This window comes from Schistocerca americana, chromosome 4 (genome assembly GCF_021461395.2).
Source record: "Schistocerca americana isolate TAMUIC-IGC-003095 chromosome 4, iqSchAmer2.1, whole genome shotgun sequence".
In the NCBI taxonomy this organism is placed as follows: Eukaryota; Metazoa; Arthropoda; class Insecta; order Orthoptera; family Acrididae; genus Schistocerca; species Schistocerca americana.
In genome coordinates this window covers 818,819,490-818,834,535 of record NC_060122.1, presented here as the reverse complement: position 1 = coordinate 818,834,535, position 15,046 = coordinate 818,819,490, and the positions used below count along the sequence as shown (strand labels likewise).

Below are 15,046 nucleotides of genomic sequence, written 5' to 3'. Positions count from 1 at the left end.
TTTAGTCGCTATGGCCGAAGCCTTCAAGAAGAGACTACTGTCACAAAGAAACCAATGTTTCTTGGTCCACTGAAGGGTACCAACAAAATTGTGGAAGGTCAGAGGGCCCACTTTGAAGCCCGAGTGGAGCCTCAACATGACACAACATTGCAGGTGATAGTCCAGAGAAAATTTAGAAAGAACTACACTTATGAGATTGGTCATGTAATCTGACAATCAGCATATTTACAGTTTGGAAAGAAACTATTAGTTCCAATTTTTAGTGGATTATTGAGTTTTAGTCTTGCTTCATTATCTCATTCTGCCTCTAATTCTACTGAATTTTTACAGATTATGTATACAAAAATTACCTTATTCTAGTGATGCAACTGTTGTTTACCTCCTATCAGAAATGTTTCATTTGTTTCAGATTGAGTGGTACTTCAATGGGAAGGTAATTATGACTGCTAACAGAATCCAGACATATCATGATTTTGGTTATGTGGCATTAGACATTCTTGGTGTCCGTGCTGAAGATGCTGGTACCTATACTGTGGTTGCAAGAAATGCCCTTGGTGAAGCACAGTTATCAGCCAGTATGGTTGTCGAGAGTGAGTAAACTGTTGTACATAATCTGATTAAAATAACAGAAATACCAGTATGAAATAACAAGCAAAAGTGAGGAAGATAAGTCACTTATTTACAGCTACATGGTACATACCATGTAGAAGCAACAACAACACAGAGGAATTACTAGTTTCAAGGTTACCACTCTTCTCCAGTAGCTCAAAGAATAGTTCCACCTCTGTAATTCTGTGATGTTACATATTTCTTTGTGTGATGTATCATTCTGCTAGAAGTGAGTGGTTGCTTTCCATAATTTTTGTTTATTGTTTTATATAATCTGATGATACTTACATCTGCAGTTCAGTTGAAAAGTTTGACTTACAGTTTATAGGAACATTCTGTAAAATAATTACCTTGTAATCTCCCCATCATTTAAAGAACAGGGGGTGGGATGGATGGTGATAGACAGGATTGCAAATTGTTTATCTCAGTAGTGTTAGAAGTGCAGAGTCTTGAGAAATTTCACCAGAATTATCGAGCTCCTCCTAAAGAGGCTTGTCATTGGCCAGATCAGAGATAGTGACATGCACATATGATGACTACATTTGAATGATTTTTGGTAGGAATATCAGTAAATCATTGCACCACTTACCACATTTGTATTATCCTGTAAAATTGGCATGATTCATTTTTGTAGTTCAGTGTCATCTACTGTAAGATTTTTAATGTAGGAAACCTTTCTCGAGAGTAACGTAGTCATAATCAATTGCTTTATTTCATAAGTATCTGCAAATTATTGTATTTTTACCTTATGCAGCTCGCTCAAGCATAGACACCACAAGTATGCATCGTGGCACATATGAAAAGACACAACGCCTTGAAGACTCAAAGTTTATTGAACCATCATATCATATTGAAGAAATCTCAAAATCGAAACCAATCTTTGTACAGCCTCTGTCAGACCCAAAACCCATAAGTGAAGGCAAGAATATTCATTTGGAATGCCGTCTGGAGCCTATGGGAGATCCAACAATGCGTGTTGAATGGTTCTATAATGGACGACCAATCACAGTTGGTAAGTTTCTATTTGCAAACATAATTAATACAATCTGTAAGCAAGTAGAGTATATGTAGGGAGCACTGATGAAGCACTAAGCTAAATATGTGTTCTTGGAGAGAAGTATACAGTTGTTTTGTTCTTTTAGGATCACGCTTTAGAACATACTATGACTTTGGATATGTGGCACTAGACATCGTGCAGGCCACTTCTATGGATTCTGGTGAATACACTGTGCGAGCAACAAATCATCTTGGATCTGCACACACATCAGCTTGTGTGAGGGTTAGTATGTGCAAAGACTATAGTTTTATATACAAATGAAATTGATGAGTTTCATGAGGGAGTGTTGCTTTTATTCACTGAACCTGTTACTCAGGTAGTTATATGATTGTAGAAATTAAGAGTAAACTGTTTAACTTGAAAGTAACTGACAGAGCTTGAATCAAACAATAGAAAAAAATGTAACCTAGTATCCTCTGCAATATCTTATCACCTTTCCTCCATTCATTGTCTGACAATGACTGGCATGGTGGTTTTTGTATGACAGGTAATCAGTCGCTCAGATATTGTAACGGAAACACAGAATGAATCAGCTCTTGAACAGATCCAGTATTTAGAAGATGCCTCTCGACATCGAAGAACAGTAACAGAAGATGTTACAGTGGTTCAAGCTCCGCAATTTACTCGACCATTACATAACATTGAAACTGTTGAAGGCACAAACATCCATCTGGAGTGCCGCCTGCAGCCTGTTGGAGACCCTACAATGAGAGTTGAATGGCTTGTCAATGGGCAGCCTGTCAAGACAGGTATGTGAATGTACACAATGTAACAGGTGATGTAATTGTAAGTACTTTTTGTATTTGCATTTGTGTTTGAATCAACACTACAGATAATTTATTTGTAAGTGACACACTGATTTAGGAATGATCAGTGAGATGAGTGGGCTGAGGTGTTCCTCATACACAATGACCAAAAATAGTTATGTGCTGTTGCAAACATAATTGCAGTGGTTGTTAATGAACACCTGAGCTTTCAAAGTTGGATATATTTGCAACAGAAAAGTATAGCTGAAACTCTGTTGGAAAGTATTTTGGCATGGGCATTACAGAAGTTGGAAACTGTGCATCATTTGATGGCTTCTGTTTGTTGTTAAATTCTCCCTTAGCATGATTTTGTTTTGATACATTTTGTTTTCCTGAACTTTACCTTCTTGGATGACCTTGTACATCAATCACATGATTTATTTGGTAGTTTACAAAAGACCATTTAGGTCACTCAGCTATTTGCCTTTTTGATTCAAATATACATTTAGCAAACAACTAAATACAAAACATAAAAAAATGTGCTTCATACTATATCTCCAATAATCTAACTTCTAGCTGTAACTTGTAGGAATGGCTGCACCAGATTTTTGAACATGACTTTGTGAGAAAGTGGTGTGTCTGTTTCCATGCTGCAGACAGCACTTATGACATGGGTGGATGAACATGAGAAGGATGTATGTGTGTTGATACTTTCTGGCAATCATATGTCTTTTGTACAAAGGAAAACTATATTTATTTTGAAACCTAAATTTTAATTGTCATTGAGGTTGTGTAAGAAATTACTATTAAAGGTTTACTACAGGTATTAACACTTTCACTAGGGAGACTGATGTACAATGCATGCAAATAACATTAAACAGTATTGATGTGCACAGTGAAAAAAGTAAGAGTACTGCTTATATGTCAGTGGAAATGTAAGCTACAGTGGGACTAGTTTGGAATAAAGAGAATTAGCAAAGTAGTTGTGAAGGGGTGTTGAGGTCTAACCATTTTATAATTGGCATATTTACCTGTGATGTGAAATGAACATTAATTGTACTAAAACGTTTTAAAAGAGATACTCATGAATGAGTTTTGATACAAAAGAAGTGGTCAGGATATGTAGTAGTAAATATATCCTCTAATATTATGAAGGTCACATAAAAGTTTATTTGAACTAATTTTTCAGCAAGGGTGCAGAAATACCTAGTACAGGACTTAAGAGACTAAACATATAAAAAATATTATCCAGTGACAAATGATGAGACCCATAGATGTTCTGCAAAAGGTTGTAGCTTAAAGTTGGTCAAATCTTTTAATGAGATATACTGTATCGTATGAACATCTAGTTCAAGATTTTCTGTTTCTTTTTCCCCTCTCTTATGGTATCATAAACCAGTGTGAGTTTTAACCTAATCAGTAGTGTATCTCCACTCATAGTGCGCCATTGACAATGCTTCTCTATTTTCTTAACATGCACAGTCTTAAAACAAGTGGTCAAATGTAGCATTTGTTCTTAATTTCTATGTACCATCTCTCTGCATGGCTCCTCAACCAAGACATGATTTCCCTAATGCATATATTGGCCCTTAATATACTGATCTTTCACTGGATGCATGTATCTTATTGATGTGGGATCGTAATTATTCAAAACTTTCTATGTTCTCAAGTTTAAAATCTGTTTCTGATAATCTGTGGACGTTGATGTTCAACATTATTGTGATTTATGTATGTTCCGTTTTAGATTCACTTTTAAAAGTACTCCTAATTGTGCTGCTTCTTTACTGCAGCCACCACTCTCTCTAAAAAACACTTCCTTTCACTGTCAACAATATCATCTTCATAGCAATGCAAATTGGAGAAGGCATCGTCTTGTCTCCCCCTGCTTTGTTGACATAGGGTATGGTTGGTTCATCATTGTCTTGGAGCAACCCAAGCTTGCTTTAATGAGAGTGACATGTCTGGTTGATATGTCCAGTGAGTGTATATCCTTTTACTTTTTATTTTTAAATCTACCAAAAGCCTGCTTGAAATAACATGCAGACTTTGTAGAGATCAACATTGTGTGTATATGCTTTTTTACATTTGCCTCAGTGCAAATGTGCAGTCTGTTGTAGATCTATAATGCCTAAAGCCACATTGTTAACCTCCCAATGTCCCTTCTGATTATAGAATTAGACAATTACACAAAACTCTAGAAAAAATATTATATCTGACATTCTACAGGGCAACCCCTCTGTAATTAAATCAGTACATATTACCCCACTAGTCAGGTGTAGGCTGAATAACTTCAAGGGACATTCTCCTGGAATATGCAGAACAATTTGTTGTTGAATAAAGAACTTTTATGATTGTAGTTGGTTTTTTACACTGAGTCTGTTGTTACAGGACATCGCTTCCGACCAGCGTATGATTTTGACTATGTGGCTCTAGACTTGCTGAGTGTATATCCTGTGGATTCAGGTGTTTACACATGCGTGGCTCGCAATCAGCTTGGTGAAGCTGTTACTTCATGTTCAGTTAAAATCATAGGTGAGCCACAATGTTTTCACCTTTATTTATAATTTTAATTTTTTGACAAGCACAAAAATTCTGGCTGGGTAAGAATTTTACCAATCAGTTACGACTCTCATTCAGCTTAAAATACAATTGAGTTTAATTTAATGTCATTACATCTCTTTTGATTTTCTGATCAGATATAAATTTTATTTAATGTGATTAATATAAGAAAAATAAATTTGTATTTCAATGCAAGTACATAATTATATTTCAGTAAATTTAGATATGTATCACCTTCAAGAGTTGTGCAACAGGGGATACTTTTACCACATTAATGATTTATAGCAGTGCAATATACTACATGATTGTGGTTCAGGATAATATTCTGGCTATTTTTACAAAGTTCTCCACTAATTATTGTGTTACAGACTACCACACTTCATTAGGTCTTAATAGGAGCTCAACTGTGAATGTGGCTACTGTTTCAGAAGAAGATGTGTTAACTATGACACTGCTTTTACATGAGGGAATAGTTTCATTAATGCTGTGCAAAGATGAAAAAATGTGTTTATTTGTTTATATTTGATTTCAGCTGTTTTAGACAGCAAAATTAATTGCTAGAAAGTGAAATAAATTTAATTTTGACAAAATAAATCTACTGAATCCAAGTGAATATGGTTGTTGTAGATAAACTCAAAACACATATGAAAGCAGGCCAACTATTCCTCATATTATGTTCAGCACACGTAGCGATGCAGTTTGTGGAATTTTTTTTTACATGTTTCTGACCGTATAGCTTGTTAGCCATATCTCCAAAAGCATCTCTGTGCTGACTATGATTGGCCCATTAACATATGGAATACTTTACTGACTTTATCTTACATGAGTCTTAGGTTAAAACATCAGCTTTTTATTGCAGTTGTGAGAGTTTAATGTTCCCTATTAAAAGCTCAATTCATGACTATTTTTTACTGAAAACCTTTGTGTGGTGTTAATGCTTGTCAAAAGAACAACTAGTGTATGAGTGAGAACTCAGTATAATTCTAATCTTTTACTGCTATTATAGTTTGTAAGAATTGGCACATGCCATATATGTATTTAACACAACAATTTGCTTGTAACCCCAGCGAAAAAGGATCTGATTCTGGAAACTCAACATCCATCTGGGCTGGAAAAAATTCAGTATTTGGAGGACACATCACGTTATCGAAAGACAGAGTACATGGATGAAGTAGTGAATGTGCGCCCACGTTTCATCACAAAGCCCAAAAATTTAGATAACATGCGTGAGGGTCAGCATGCGCACTTTGAGTGTAAGCTTGAACCAGTGACTGATCCAAACCTGAAGGTGGAGTGGTACAAGAATGGGCGTCCAGTTACTGTAGGTAAGCTTATTCATATGTAAGTTTTTTCTGTCTGTGTGATGTGTTTAGGACAACGTATTTTTTAGTTTTAGTCCGTTCTTATTCTTGCTCTGTGGCTTTCTGGTCACATTTTTTATGTTAATTGTGTGTTTACTAGAACATGTCAGTACTGACTTTATTTTTTTCTCAGATAGTTACAAGGAAAATTACTCTGATCACAGAGAAAAAATAGTGGAATAATAATGTGAATCAGCACACTTAGTGGTTATTAATACTATTGGAAAAAAATAAATAAGTGATACATTATTTATATTATTAAATAACATACACAATACGTTAAGAATAAGTAACTGACACCTAAGCCATGTGCAGATAGAAGGCCAGTTAATACCAAATAAATTTTCATGCCAACAACTTTCAAAACTGTGATTGTTAAATGACAGAAATGCTATAGTGTTACATTTGTACACTTGATGGAGCAAGCGAAATAAATAGAGCAATGAAATTGTTATCACTGCGGTACTACAGGTTGAAATTGCAGTAAAGATATGGTTAGTAATATATAAGGCACAATCAAAAATTTTCTGTTTGAGACTGTTACTCCAGTGTACTAGGGTAAGTCAGTTATTATCCGCAAAGTAGTTATAAAATTTATTGTAATCAAATAGGAAACTTACAAGAACATCATTTTTCGACATAGTCTCCTTGCGCTTCAACGCACTTGGTCCATTGTTGTACAAGCTTCCTGATGCCCTCATAAAAGAAGGTTCTCTGTTGAGCTGCGAGCCAGGAATGCACTGATTCTTTCACTGCTTTGTCCAAGGCAAATCAATGGCCCCTTAATGCCTGTTTGAGTGGACCAAACAAGTGATAGCTAGAAGGGGCAAGATCAGGACTATAGGGAGGATGACTCAATACTTCAAATTTGAGTTTCTGGAGCATTTCAGCAGTGTGGGCAGCAGTATGCAGACAGGCATTGTCATGCAGCAACACAACACCTATTGACAGCAAACCTCGGTGTTTGCTTTGAATTGCAGGCTTTAGTCTGGCAGTAAGCATGTCACTGTAACATACACTGTTTATTGTTGTGCCCCAAAAAACCATAAGCATCAGTTTTCCTGCGGACGCTTGGGTCTTGAACTTTGTCTTGCAAGACAAATTTGGATGTTGCAATTCCACACTCGGCCGTTTACTCTCCAGCTTGTAGTGATGGATCCATGTTTCATCACCAGTAATGATCCTATCTAAGAAGTTGTCCCCTTTGTTACCATAGTGATCCAAATGTTTTTTGCAGATGTCCAAGTGTGTTTGTTTATACAACTGTGTGAGTTGTTTTGGGACCCGTCTTACACAAACTTTATGAAACCCAGGTCTGTTGTGGATGATTTTGCAGGCAGAACCATGACTAATTTGCAGATGATGTGCCACTTTGTCAATAGTTAATTGTCTGTCTAAGAGAATCATTTCACGTGAATGCTCAATGTTTCTTCATTTGTGGTGGTAAACGGTCGTCCGGCTCCTTCATAGTGCGTAACGCTTGTGCGACCATTTAGGAATTTTTCAATCCATTTGTAGACACTCCGTTGTGGCAAAACACTGTTCCTGTACTCTACTGAATGTCTTCGATGAATTTCGGCCTCTGATACACCTTCTGACCACAAAAAATGGATCACTGAATGTTTCTCTTCTCTGGTGGAAATAGACAGTGAAGCAGCCATGATTAACAGTATGGCAGCGATAACAAAACTAACCTAGCAGCTTGAAAATTGCAAAGATGTAACAACAAATAAACAAAGCATGTGTCATCAACATAAAATGACAATACTACCAAAATAAACAAAAATATAACTAAATTGCGGATAATAATTGACTTACCCTCATATATCCAATGTACGTGACTCTGACATGGATATATAAGCACTGACTGTCTTTCCAATGTGTGAGCAGTAAATGGGGAAATGTGAACTACGGGCACGTTGTTACTAAATGTGTCTAAACAGACTGTTGTTCTTTTCATGGCTGCTGAAGCACAAACAATGGTAGTCATTCAGCAGAGAATGAAGAATGTGTATGGGACAGCGTATCTGTCAAAAACCACTGTTGTGGAAAGGTGTGCCAAGTTTTTTGCTGGTTGCAATTCAGTACAATTTGCCGGTCGATCTGGGAGGCCAGTCTTATTCATTATGGACAACAACAACCCCATGGGGAATATTACTATGCAATGCTGAAGAATTTTTGACATGCAATTTAGTCAAAATGTCCAGGAAAACTGTAACAAGGGGCGATACTCCTTCACGCTAATGCATGTCCCCAAATTGAAAATGTCATAATGCCCAAGTTACACAGGTTCAAGTGGGAGACACTCAAGCACTTGCCCTGTAGTCCTGATCTCTCCCCATGCTATTATCATGCCTTCAAAAGCTTCATGCTACATACATCCATACTTACGAAAGCTGGCTTTTGAAATACCATTTGTGAAAAGTAAGCTACACACACTGTGCTAACACCAAAACATTCATTATTATTCTAATTATTTATTTTACTTACTTTTGATTTTATGTTTTAAATTGTTATTTTACTTTTTTTTACAATTTCCCATAGGCGTATATGGTAATTGAGAATAATAAGTAACTCATATTATGATACAAAGTCATTACAGTAATGATAATCTGTGAAGAAATGCTTAAAACATAACTTTTTTTACAACATGCACATGTTGTTGTTGTTGTGGTCTTCAGTCCTGAGACTGGTTTGATGCAGCTCTCCATGCTACTCTATCCTGTGCAAGCCTCTTCATCTCCCAGTACCTACTGCAACCTACATCCTTCTGAATCTGCTTAGTGTATTCATCTCTTGGTCTCCCTCTACGATTTTTACCCTCCACGCTGCCCTCCAATACTAAATTGGTGATCCCTTGATGCCTCAGAACATGTCCTACCAACCGATCCCTTCTTCTGGTCAAGTTGTGCCACAAACTTCTCTTATCCCCAATCCTATTCAATACTTCCTCATTAGTTATGTGGTCTACCCATCTAATCTTCAGCATTCTTCTGTAGCACCACATTTCGAAAGCTTCTATTCTCTTCTTGTCCAAACTATTTATTGTCCATGTTTCACTTCCATACATGGCTACACTCCATACAAATACTTTCAGAAATGACTTCCTGACACTTAAATCTATACTCGATGTTAACAAATTTCTCTTCTTCAGAAACGCTTTCCTTGCCATTGCCAGTCTACATTTTATATCCTCTCTACTTCGACCATCATCAGTTATTTTGCTCCCCAAATAGCAAAACTCCTTTAGTACTCTAAGTGTCTCATTTCCTAATCTAATTCCCTCAGCATCACCCGACTTAACTCGACTACATTCCATTATCCTCATTTTGCTTTTATTGATGTTCATCTTATATCCTCCTTTCAAGACACTGTCCATTCCATTCAACTGCTCTTCCAAGTCCTTTGCTGTCTCTGACAGAATTACAATGTCATCGGCGAACCTCAAAGTTTTTATTTCTTCTCCATGGATTTTAATACCTACTCCGAATTTTTCTTTTGTTTCCTTTACTGCTTGCTCAATATACAGATTGAATAACATCGGGGAGAGACTACAACCCTGTCTTACTCCCTTCCCTACCACAGCTTCCCTTTCATGTCCCTCGACTCTTATAACTGCCATCTGGTTTCTGTACAAATTGTAAATAGCCTGCCGCTCCCTGTATTTTGCCCCTGCCACCTTTAGAATTTGAAAGAGAGTATTCCAGTCAACATTGTCAAAAGCTTTCTCTAAGTCTACAAATGCTAGAAACGTAGGTTTGCCTTTCCTTAATCTTTCTTCTAAGATAAGTCGTAAGGTCAGTATTGCCTCACGTGTTCCAGTGTTTCTACGGAATCCAAACTGATCTTCCCCGAGGTCGGCTTCTACTAGTTTTTCCATTCGTCTGTAAAGAATTCGTGTTAGTATTTTGCAGCTGTGGCTTATTAAACTAATTGTTCGGTAATTTTCACATCTGTCAACGCCAGCTTTCTTTGGGATTGGAATTATTATATTCTTCTTGAAGTCTGAGGGTATTTCGCCTATTTCATAAATCTTGCTCACCAGATGGTAGAGTTTTGTCAGGACTGGCTCTCCCAAGGCCGTCAGTAGTTCCAATGGCATGTTGTCTACTCCCGGGGCCTTGTTTCGACTCATGTCTTTCAGAGCTCTGTCAAACTCTTCATGCAGTATCGTATCTCCCATTTCATCTTCATCTACATCCTCTTCCACTTCCATAATATTGTCCTCAAGTACATCGCCCTTGTATAAACCCTCTATATACTCCTTCCACCTTTCTGCTTTCCCTTCTTTGCTTAGAACTGGGTTTCCATCTGAGCTCTTGATATTCATACAAGTGGTTCTCTTCTCTCCAAAGGTCTCTTTAATTTTCCTGTAGGCAGTATCTATCTTACCCCTAGTGAGATAAGTCTCTACATCCTTACATTTGTCCGCTAGCCATCCCTGCTTAGCCATTTTGCACTTCCTGTCGATCTCATTTTTGAGACGTTTGTATTCCCTTTTGCCTGCTTCATTTACTGCATTTTTATATTTTCTCCTTTCATCAATTAAATTCAATATTTCTTCTGTTACCCAAGGATTTCTACTAGTCCTCGTCTTTTTACCTACTTGATCCTCTGCTGCCTTCACTACTTCATCCCTCAAAGCTACCCATTCTTCTTCTACTGTATTTCTTTCCCCCATTGCTGGCAATTGTTCCCTTATGCTCTCCCTGAAACTCTGTACAACCTCTGGTTCTTTCAGCTTATCCAGGTCCCATCTCCTTAAATTCCCACCTTTTTGCAGTTTGTTCAGTTTTAATCTACAGGTCATAACCAATAGATTGTGGTCAGAGTCCACATCTGCCCCTGGAAATGTCTTACAATTTAAAACCTGGTTCCTAAATCTCTGTCTTACCATTATATAATCTATCTGATACCTTTTAGTATCTCCAGGGTTCTTCCATGTATACAACCTTCTTTCATGGTTCTTAAACCAAGTGTTAGCTATGATTATGTTGTGCTCTGTGCAAAATTCTACCAGGCGGCTTCCTCTTTCATTTCTTAGCCCCAGTCCTTATTCACCTACTACGTTTCCTTCTCTCCCTTTTCCTACACTCGAATTCCAGTCACCCATGACTATTAAATTTTCGTCTCCCTTCACTATCTGAATAATTTCTTTTATTTCATCATACATTTCTTCAATTTCTTTGTCATCTGCAGAGCTAGTTGGCATATAAACTTGTACTACTGTAGTAGGGGTGGGCTTCGTATCTATCTTGGCCACAATAATGTGTTCACTATGCTGTTTGTAGTAGCTTACCTGCATTCCTATTTTACTATTCATTATTAAACCTACTCCTGCATTACCCCTATTTGATTTTGTGTTTATAACCCTGTAGTCACCTGACCAGAAGTCTTGTTCCTCCTGCCACCTAACTTCACTGATTCCCACTATATCTAACTTTAACCTATCCATTTCCCTTTTTAAATTTTCTAACCTACCTGCCCGATTAAGGGATCTGACATTGCACGCTCTGATCCGTAGAACGCCAGTTTTCTTTCTCCTGATAACGACATCCTCTTGAGTAGTCCCCGCCCGGAGATCCGAATGGAGGACTATTTTACTTCCGGAATATTTTACCCAAGAGGACGTCATCATGATTTAATCATACAGTAAAGCTGCATGCCCTCGGGAAAAATTACGGCTGTAGTTTCCCCTTGCTTTCAGCCGTACCAGCACAGCAAGGCCGTTTTGGTTATTGTTACAAGGCCAGATCAGTCAATCATCCAGACTGTTGCCCTTGCAACTACTGAAAAGGCTGCTGCCCCTCTTCAGGAACCACACGTTTGTCTGGCCTCTCAACAGATACCCCTCCGTTGTGGTTGCACCTACGGTACAGCTATCTGTATCGCTGAGGCATGCAAGCCTCCCCACCAGCGGCAAGGTCCATGGTTCATGCACATATGATGAGTGAAATTTTGTCACAACTTGATATAAAACAAAATTCTCGAATTGTGGTGGAGTTTCCTCCAAATATCCTGACTTGTATCAGGCATATTTAAGAACAGTGGAAAAGCTTGGCAAAGAGAACCGATTATATACTAGTGACTGCAGCTTGATTATATCGGATCTCAAGTAGAGCATGATATCATAATCATTCAGCAGAATTAGAACTGAAAGTATTCTCATAAAGTTCTTCCAACATCAAACTCCATATATGGCCAACAGATGAACCTGACCTTTTGATCACTAGATCAACAAGTTCTTTGTCCTTGAATATGATGCTGAAAAGAGTTCTTTCACACTGACTACCCCAAGAATCTAACAATAACACTGATTTTTCTCCCGTACTGGGAAAGAAAACTTCTTCCAAGGGTCAGACATTAGTTTTCCAGATTTTGATGCTGTCACAAGAGCATTTGGGGTTTCAAAAGGAGATTCTCAAATTCTTCATCCAAACTCTCTATAAGTTTATTTTAAAACTATGAAAAGGAGGGTAGTCAGTGTGAAAGAACCATTTTGAGCAACTTACCTAAGGACAAGAAGCTTGTTTGTCTGGTGATCCCAAAAGGCTCAACAGGACAGGTGCAGCCGTTGAATGTATATGGTACTTTTTTCTACAAGTAGTTCTGCTGAATGATTATGATGTCAATCTCCACTTGAGAAATAATATAATCAAGCTGCATTCACTAGTACATAATCAATTCTCTTAGCCAACGTTTTCCAGTGTTCTGAAATATGTCTGATACAAATCATGATAATCAGAGAATTACCCACTGCAGTTTGAGAAGCCTATTGAATTTTTGTTTTCTATCGTGTTGTCCCTCATGTGTATTATGAGAAGAAATATCATTCATTTTATGTGCGTGGTGTAAAAAATGTTGCCAAAAAGGCCTTCATCAGAGTTAGACAACACACACACACACACACACACACACACACACACACACACACACACACACACACACATGGCCATAGTGGTCATGAGTGAATGTGTACTCACACAAACACAACTCACACACACATGACCAGTCTCTGGCTTCTGAGGCTGGCCTCAGTAGCCAGAGACTGTGGTCATGTGTGTGTGAGTTGGTTTGTGTGTGTGCGTATTGTCTAACTCCAATGAAGGCCTTATTAGCTGATAGCTTACTTGTTTGACAGTCTTTTTATTGTACCTATCTGCGACTCAGCATCACTGCTCTATGGTGAATAGAAATGAGACCTTTTCATAATGATTTACTTATCATTTTCAATTAACAAAATGCATGTATGTGAAACAGTAAACAAAAAACTGAAAAAAATATGAAAGTAAAATGTAAAATAAAAATTTAAAACATAAACCAAAAGTAAGTGAAATAAATAATTAGAATAATAATGAACATTGGATATTTGAATTGGGTATGTAGAAAATATTCCAACAGCACGTTGTGTATAGCTTATTTTCCAAAAATGATGTTTCAGAAACCAGCTTTACTACACATGCATGTATGTGGTATGAAAGCTTCTGTAGTTCGTGTTGTAACAAATGTTTTCATTTTTCAAAATTGATTGCTGTTGGTGGAGTATTTTAAAACATTTGAGATTATTGCAAAAGTTTGTTATACACTTTTCAAGAATGTTAATTACATTTCAGCTTTTATATGAAACACTTTTTTATGTAGCCTGGTTTTCAAGATACTCCCTGTAAACCTAATATGCCAAATTGTCTTTTAGAGTTTGTTTTACCCCTTAAAAGTGAAACTGGGCAAAATTTAAAAAAATATGTATTGCATTATCTTGACTCCTCTATATATACACCAAATTTCATCAAGATCAAACACCTGTGAATGTTCACTTGTAAATATAATTAAAAAACAGTTCTGACTGTTTCGAGACCAGCTGCTTTAGTTCAGTAGACACTATGTCGAATATTATATATGTAACATTGATTTCAGAAGTCATTGGTTACACTGGGGGCCGTGTATCTGCTTTTATAATCAGAGTCATATGAAAATGACCACTGTCATCCCAGTGTTACTGTCAACAGCAGCTGACATTGGCGGCAGCAGTTTTACCAATTCACTATTGTATGATGAGTAAATTATTAATTTTTTTTGCTATTTTTTCTTTACAGGTCATAGGTTTCGGCCCATTCATGATTTTGGGTACGTTGCTCTGGACATCATAGACCTTATTGCTGAGGATTCTGGTACATATACATGCCGTGCAGTAAATTTGCTTGGATCTGATGAGACCACTTGTGTTCTTAATTGCAGAAGTAAGTGTGCTTCTTGTATAAGGTAGTTGCTGTGGTAGCTAAATTTAAGGATTTCTTTTGAGTTGAGTGTCCTCCCCCCCTCCCCCTAACTCTTTCTCTCTCTCTCCTCCTCCTCCTCCTCCTCCTCCCACCCTCCACCACCCTTTCCTATACCCCATATTTGCGCGGCTGCGCTCTGTTAATCTGGATTTTGTGTTTTAGTGGTATAGAATGGTTGGGCTCCCCCTCCCCAAACCCATCTTCCCACAATGGCAACTGTGTTCCCCATATGACTGCATCTATTGTTATCCATGTAAAAGTATGAGAATGTTATTGTTTGCAAATTTTATAACTGATGCTAGATGGTGATACCAGTTGGCTGTGGGAAACTGGCTAAAAACCATATGCAAGGTTGCCAGCACATCAGCCCTATTTGTTAAAATTGCTTGGCAGATTATATCTGGGGCCCACCATGCCTCCCTGAATCTGGGAAACAGC

At 37.5% G+C, this 15,046-nt stretch overlaps 1 protein-coding gene across 1 annotated transcript in view; it reads left to right on the top strand.

Annotated features, from left to right (window-relative positions):
* The window catches only part of LOC124613827 (titin), a 524,266-nt gene that overhangs the window by 97,840 nt on the left and 411,380 nt on the right, over positions 1 to 15,046 (top strand). The window contains exons 18-25 of the mRNA XM_047142550.1: positions 6 to 153; positions 410 to 590; positions 1,364 to 1,621; positions 1,752 to 1,888; positions 2,154 to 2,415; positions 4,801 to 4,944; positions 6,039 to 6,296; positions 14,426 to 14,569. Of these exons, the coding sequence (XP_046998506.1) occupies positions 6 to 153; positions 410 to 590; positions 1,364 to 1,621; positions 1,752 to 1,888; positions 2,154 to 2,415; positions 4,801 to 4,944; positions 6,039 to 6,296; positions 14,426 to 14,569 (1,532 nt within the window). The remainder of the gene's footprint in view (positions 1 to 5; positions 154 to 409; positions 591 to 1,363; positions 1,622 to 1,751; positions 1,889 to 2,153; positions 2,416 to 4,800; positions 4,945 to 6,038; positions 6,297 to 14,425; positions 14,570 to 15,046) is intronic.